The following is a 7,435-nucleotide window of genomic DNA, read 5'->3' as shown; positions in this document are numbered from 1 at the left end:
GACTTTTGACGCAAGCATAATTACAAACAAGTATAAAATCAAATGAACATATAAAATGGATATTCAAAATAAAAGTAATTATCTTGTTCATCTATCAAATTTATTATAATAAAATACAATATATAAAATCCATGTATATAACATAATTATAAATTCAAATAAATTTAACAGCAAAAATTATATAAAATGAATGTTAATATTAAAAAATATATATAAAATGTATCTTAAAAATAAAAGTAATTGTGTTGTTCATCTATCAAATTTATTATAATAAAATACAATATATAAAATCAATTTATATAACATAATTATAAATTCAAATAAATTTAACAGCAAAAATTATATAAAATTAATGTTAATATTAAAAAAAGATATAAAATGTATATTAAAAATAAAAGTAATTGTGTTGTTCATCTACCAAATTTATCATAATAAAATACAATATATAAAATCAATTGATATAACATAATTATAAATTCAAATAAATCTAACCTAAAAAATATATATAAAATTAATATTAAAAATAGAAGTCATTATGTTGTTCATCTACCAAATTTGTGCTTTTTTCGTTTTGGAGACTTTCATTTGATCATCGAATGTCACGGAAACACAGTACATGCACACTTGTTCTTCTGCCTCATTTTGAGCAAAAGATGCTTTTATGGTTCCCGTTTCACATGAGCAGGTGGTCACCCGAAAGTAGCACAGCTAAAAAATCTTTTGAGCGGTAAATTGCCCGGGTTGATGTGTCCTTTTCGATGTGATCAATTTGATACTCCTTCCATAATTAGCTGAATGAGGAGAATCTTCTTTCTCTTTGTAAATAGCTCGCCATTGAATGGATCAGGTTTTTGTGGTCACTGGCGTTTTGCCACAGTAACACACGGCCGTGTCCTCAGCCGTCTATGTTTAGATAGACCTGCTTGTGTGAGTTCTCGGTGGAGATACCTTCAGTTGAATGTGCGTAACAGTTTGGAATTGCCCAATGAAAGCAATTCAAGACGAGTAAAAACGGTTCAAATATTTTAAAAAGATGAATGGGATAAAGATTGCCAGCAACTTCTCTACGTTTTAAAAGTGAAGACAATTTGTCATTTTGGTGTTGGCACGTAAAGTCGGCGGACAATTTGTCTTTGAGGGCCACATACAATGATGGTGGGGGGGCCATATCTGGTCCCCGGGCCCTCGAGTTTGACACGGACGGCATAGAGGGGAAATCGCACAAGCAGGACGCTTTTCAACTATCTAGTCTAGAGTAACCTTTATTGAGCGCTAAATGAAACAATTTCAAAGAAAAATTGGGGCAATTCTGTGGCACTTGCACGGTGCTGGTTTGACTGTTAAAGTATCATGAGCACACGTGTTTTTCTGGTTCCTGTTTCACATGCGCAGGTGGATTCCCAGAGGTGCAGCCAGAAGATATGTTTGGAAAGCGAGAAAGCGCCACTTGACTGCACACGCATTTCTGCCTTTGCATGTGAGTTCTCAAATGACAATGCAAAGGATTTGACAAAATACACATCATCTTATTGATATTTTTAAAACAGACTACATGTATGAAAACATACTCAAGCAGTTAAAACATGTCATGATTTGCTTCCTTTTAGCACTTAGCTAGCTCCCAGACAGGGTCAGCAAAAATCTTCTGTATTTTATAGATGCATTCCAAGCATACAAATGAGAATGTATGTGACTGGGATCAATGCCATTGTGTAAAAAGACCATCAAGTGATTTCAGGATGAATCAGTCTGATGCGGAATCCTAATCTAAATTGCTGACTTGGGTTGGAGACTTCTTTGCTGCTATCTTAATATTACATGTTCAAATTGTTTTTTGAGCAATGGGAGCACAGATCATCACAAGCGTGGATGTGTTTACGAAATATACTTCACTTGCAAAATGTGCAGTCTGAAGAGGATTCGCACCAAACGAAAAAAATAAATAAAATTTGTCCTGGACCAAACAAGCAGACTAAAGGACTTTTCTGGTCTGAATACAGCCTTCTTTTTTTGTTTGGCGCGGTTCCTATTCAGACTGTACATTTTGCAAATGAAGTATATTTTGTAAATCATGTTTTAAATGAAATGATGTGTTGCACAGGGCAGGTTTGTTCCCTTTTTACTCTTGTCTAGTCACTACTTTATGAAGAGGTTTCTTCTGGCCACTAGAGGGTGCTGGACTTTTAGTTAAGACTATCAAGGAATACTGAAACAGTGATGTCATCATGCGTAGTCTTTCTCGCCTGACCTGGCCAACGCATCATGTTACCACCTGACCATGCCGGCCGCAGCCATGGCAAGAGCATAGAAACAAACTGGACTGCACCGTTTCAAAATGTGTACTTTATTGAGGGCCACGCGTGCACTTTGCCAACTCATGTTTCATTTCCCACTACTTTTCTCACCAGCACACTTGTGTCTCTTAACTCGGTCCTTACGAGAGAATCTTTTACCACACAGACTGCAACAGAATGGTTTTTCACCAGTGTGTATTCTGGTGTGTTTCTCTAATATGCATCTTTGCGTGAAACTTTTACCACAAACTGAGCAAGCAAACAGTTTCTCCCCAGTGTGTGTTCTTGTGTGTCGAACTAATCCCGTGCGATCGATAAAGCTTAGATCGCAGACTGCGCAAGCAAAAGGTTTCTCTCCGGTGTGTGTTCTAGTGTGCCTTATCAGGCATGTCTTCACGTGGAATCTTTGGCCACAAACTGAACAGGCAAAAGGTTTCTCACCATCGTGTGTTCTTGTGTGCCTTATTAAGCATGTTTTCACAGTGAAACCTTTCCCACAAACTGAGCAGACAAATGGCTTCTCCCCAGTGTGTGTTCTTGTGTGTATTCTTAAACTTCCCTTCAAAGAAAAAGCTTTGCCACAAACTGAACAGGCAAAAGGTTTTTCACCAGTATGTGTTCTTGTGTGCCTTTTTAAATCTGCCTTTATACAGAATCTTTTGTCACAAACGACACAGGAAAATGGTTTGTCCCCAGTGTGTATTCGTGTGTGTTTTATCAAATATGAACGTCTTCCGAAACCTACGTTGCAGACTGAGCAGACAAAGGGTTTCTCTCCAGTGTGAATTCTCATGTGATTTGTTAAGCTACTCTTTTGAGTTACTTTCAGGCCACAAAGTGAGCAGGAGAAAGGTTTCTCCTTAGTGTGCATCCGCATGTGTATGTTCAAATGTCCTTTATGAGCAAATGTTTTGGCACAAGTTGAGCAGGCAAAAGGCTTCTCTGGATTGTGAGTTATGGTGTGTCTTTTCAACTGTGACTTGTTGAAAAAGGTTTTGTCACACTGAGGACATTTCATGGATTTGTTATCAAGGTGACACGAGACATCACCTTTAGCGTGTTCAACGTCACCACCCCCATCATCAGTGTCAGGAGTGCGTGACATATCACTCTCTGATAGTGGAGCCAAGAGCCCATCTTCTTGGGATCCTTGACAGTCTTCTCTTCCATCCTCATCATCATCTTCTTCACACTTAACAATGGCTGTCAACGGAAACTCTGTGATATATAACTCCAGCTCTTCTTCTTTCATAAGAAGAGACTCTGGCCCTTCCTCTTTAATGGAAAAGAGATCTGGCTCCTGCAGGTCTGGGTGAAGATCTTCAGTGACGTCTGCAAAACACGGAGTCAAATAAACCACTATGTGGTTGTCGTACATCCACTTCACAGTTCCTGACGTAAATACATCATAACATTGACATTTTTTTTCCAAGTATTGCAGCTGAAAACAATGTAGGCAACCCAGATTTATAATAATTCAGAAACAGTTATGTTGTAAAGATGAAAATTGAGTAGATAATGTAGGAGATGAAGTGAGCAAACCGTGTAAAACATCGTGAGGCTTCTCGAAGACAGCGTTCAGTCGTTGAGGCTCGTCCCCCTCTTTTATTCCACAAAAGCCCTCCTCGTACTCTTCTTTCACAAGTTTTGCGCACATGTTCCTCAATAATAACAAGACAGTCACACTTGATCTCTGCTCTGCTGAGCGAATTGTTAATGATAAGCGCGACCCTTTTGTTTAGGGCTAGCAAGCAAAACTAAACAACGCGCACTGAGAATGGGCTTTTCCTACACGAAGATTGAATCATTATTATTTTCCTCCAGGACGTAATATGTCGAGGCTTCAGTACATTGAGTACTAATTCACAAGTATTTAGCAAAGATTGGTCACCACACACGGAAGTGGAGCGACAGAAGAAGTACGGAAGAAGCGGAAGTGACGCAAGACGTGCCGCGGCCCCTGAACTACTGCTGCCCTATTAGTTCACGTGGAGGTACCGTCAAACAACAAGTTTTCATGTCGATCCGGAGACATATCGAGTCACCTCATAAAACGACTCTTCGACGCAGTATGTTCATAAAGTAACAATAGAGTAACAAGGAATTATACTCGGTGCACGTTGGAGCTTCTCGAGCTAGCTTCTCGGAGTTAGCTTGCCAGGCGCAAACAAAGGTACGCGTTTGACACATCGCTTTAAGATCAAGCGTGAATTGGTGTGGTTATGGTGGGAAAATGTGGACAAGAATGTCCGCGGGGGAACTTTCTCGAGCAAAAGACGACGGCGACGAGCTGCAACCACAGGAGGCTGTTTTGAAGACACCTCCAGGTACGTTGCACAGAGCGGGTTTCTTCGCTTTTTCATTCTTCGCGCCATTCGTGCACTTTTCAAGGGAACCAGTTATGAAATGAGTTGGACTCCAATTTAATGACGCCTTATTATTGTGAAATGGTTCTATCCATTCGGGAAGTCAATAATAAGAGTGTAGTATTTGCGACAGTTGGGAATTTGAATTTCCATCTTTTGCATAAGGCCAGTATCTTCAGATTTGACAAGTATTGGTCCCAATTTATGACCGCTAGGGACACCTCGGGCTCATATCTCCCAGTTAGCAAGGTTCTGCTTTGAAGTCATTCGTGACTCTTTACTGGTTGTAAGTAAAGCAATGACATTTTTCTAAGAGTTAGCCCAATCTGCCGATGGATTCATTTTGTGAAGTGCTACTGTTTCTGTTTGACGTCAGTATTCATTTTGCTATTTTTAAAATACAGTATTATCAGAAACTGGTTTGCAAATGACTGAAATGAATAGTGTTGATTTGTTGGTTTAGATCACGAATGACACAATGCTCTTTTCTGACCTTTTTACTTTTCCATACTTCTCATCTAGGCCAGATGCCCTATGTGACACAATAATATAAGAAATATAATCAAGAAATCGCATAATAATCTGTTATCATGCGCGTCTGCAGACTTCATTGAAGAATATCTTCATCCTGAGAGGCAGGTGCCAGAGGAGCCAGAGACACCCAGCATGAAAGAGGAAGACGGGCCTTGGACTTGGTCAGGGCCCTCGCTCATTAAAGAGGAAGAGCAAGAAGCTGATATCACCACTGTCATTGTCAAGCGTGACCATGATGAAGGTGATGGGGACCGCTGTGGAGGATCACAATCAGACAGCCTCTTAGCCCCACCATTAGATAGTGGTGACATCACCTCACACTCTCCTCACACTGATGATGATGATGACAACAAGAAACACTCTACAGCTGATATGACATGTCATACTGACAACAAGTGTTCTGAGTGTGGGAAAACCTATGTTTCAAAGTACACTTTAAAAGTACACATGAGACTACACAGTGGAGAGAAACATTTTACCTGCTCAGTTTGTGCCAAAAGATTCCATATGAAGACCGATCTAATAAGGCACACAAGAACACACACTGGAGAGAAACCTTTTGTCTGCCTAGTTTGCGGGCAAAGATTCTCTTTCAGCGTAAGTTTAATAAGGCACAAAAGAATACACACAGGGGAAAAACCCTTTTCTTGCCCCGTTTGTGGTAAAAGGTTCTCTGAAAAGGGACATTTAAGAACACACACAAGAACTCACACTGGAGAGAAACCTTTTGCTTGCCCAGTGTGCACTCAGAGATTCTCTGTAAAAGCAAGTTTAATTAACCATACAAAAATACACACTGGAGAGAAATGTTTTGTCTGCTCAGTTTGCGGTGAACGATTCTCTGTGAAGGAACATTTCATTCAACATACGGCAACGCACGCGGACGATAAACCTTTTGCCTGCCCAGTTTGTGGCCAAAGATTTGCCCTGAAGGCAGATTCCATCAGGCACACAAGAATACACACTGGGGAGAAACAGTTTTCGTGCTCCGTTTGCGGTCAAAGATTTGCTCAGAAGGGACATTTAGGAAGACACGCCAGAGCACACACTGGTGAAAAGCCATTCAGTTGCCATGCGTGTGATAAAAGATTCTCTCGTAAAGATAATGTGAAGAAGCACAAGTGTGCTGGTGAGGCGAGCAGCAGTCAATGAAGATTTTGACTTGTGGCTTTGTGGTAAGCTGTAGAAATGTACCGCTGAGAGCTTTAAGCCCGACTTAATTGGCTTTATTTTCACTCAAGCAAACAAATTGACTGATTTCTATCCATAAAGACCCCACCCTATCTTTCTTCTCTTCTCACCACGCTATAAATGTAATATAATGTATGATATAAAGTATGTAACTACAGTGTATTATGTTTTATAAATATGTAGCTGTATGGTGACACTATCTGCAAATTCTTTATCCAAACTTAGAAACAACATGCACGATGCACTCCAATTTAGTGTATTTGTGGATTTAAAAAAAAAATAATAATAATAATATATATATATATATATATATATATATATATTTTTTTTTTTTTTAATTTATTTATTTATTGATCAATCAGCTATTTTACATCGACTTGGATTGTCTTGTTTTATTCAATAAACTTTAATTAGAGGTGAATCGAAGGAGGAGACGAAGATTGACAGTCCATCCTCTCGCATCGCCCCTTTGTCAATGTTTTGGCGAACGTGTCAACAGAAGAACGCACCTTTATGACGTACGTGTCTTGTGCATGATGTTTGTTTACATCCGGAGCCGTGTGCGTCGCTTTTTATGCTCCGGGTAGGAAGGCCGATTTCAAACGGGCTCATTTTGATCCACCTGCTTTATTGAATTGATCAGTTCAACGAATTTGTATTTACTCTTCTCCCCCCTAGTAGAAACAATTTGGCTTGACATTTAGTTCATCGTGATAAGCAGTTTTGAAATACAATCATGTATGAATGTAGACTCCTTTCCATCCTACTTGATCAAGCTGCGCGCGCATCATTGAATCAAAAACGACGGCCGATACACGCGTGGACGGGAAGATTTCTTTCTTAATTTATGATTATTAGTGTGACGTTGTCGTAGTTTTTGAATCGTTTCAAAGTATACGAACTTACCTTGTAGGAGTCGGAGTGGAAACGAGTTCCATTTTCTTCTCAATTCCAAGAGGAAACAGTCCATTTAAAAAAAAAACAGACTGCATCGAGGACATCCGGTTGGCGGTGCTCCTTCCTGTTTGGTAAGTTATCGTGGACATTTGC

General features: G+C 39.6%; 2 protein-coding genes across 5 annotated transcripts; one reads left to right on the top strand and one right to left on the bottom strand.

Moving 5' to 3' along the window:
- Positions 1-2,348: 2,348 nt before the first annotated feature.
- Positions 2,349-4,237, bottom strand: LOC147059727 (uncharacterized). 2 transcript variants are annotated; one of them, XM_085907860.1, is made up of 3 exons: positions 4,067-4,237; positions 3,837-3,955; positions 2,349-3,626 (listed from the first exon to the last, which is right to left on the bottom strand). In XM_085907860.1, exons 2-3 carry the CDS (start codon positions 3,949-3,951, stop codon positions 2,383-2,385), a joined length of 1,359 nt encoding a protein of 452 aa, XP_085763986.1. In that variant the 5' UTR covers positions 3,952-3,955; positions 4,067-4,237; the 3' UTR covers positions 2,349-2,382. The 2 variants fall into 2 exon arrangements, with proteins under 2 accessions (XP_085763986.1, XP_085763985.1); XM_085907859.1 differs by having other exon boundaries at positions 3,837-4,237.
- Positions 4,177-6,579, top strand: LOC147059726 (uncharacterized). 3 transcript variants are annotated; one of them, XM_085907864.1, is made up of 3 exons: positions 4,177-4,621; positions 5,265-5,340; positions 5,386-6,579. In XM_085907864.1, exons 1-3 carry the CDS (start codon positions 4,528-4,530, stop codon positions 6,344-6,346), a joined length of 1,131 nt encoding a protein of 376 aa, XP_085763990.1. In that variant the 5' UTR covers positions 4,177-4,527; the 3' UTR covers positions 6,347-6,579. The 3 variants fall into 3 exon arrangements, with proteins under 3 accessions (XP_085763990.1, XP_085763989.1, XP_085763991.1); XM_085907863.1 differs by having other exon boundaries at positions 4,183-4,621; positions 5,265-6,579; XM_085907865.1 differs by having other exon boundaries at positions 4,259-4,288; positions 5,265-6,579.
- The last annotated feature ends 856 nt before the right edge of the window (positions 6,580-7,435 follow it).

This window comes from Syngnathus leptorhynchus, chromosome 3, assembly GCF_054491065.1.
Source record: "Syngnathus leptorhynchus isolate UIUO chromosome 3, UIUO_Slep, whole genome shotgun sequence".
In the NCBI taxonomy this organism is placed as follows: Eukaryota; Metazoa; Chordata; class Actinopteri; order Syngnathiformes; family Syngnathidae; genus Syngnathus; species Syngnathus leptorhynchus.
This window is presented reverse-complemented; position numbering and strand designations above follow the sequence as displayed.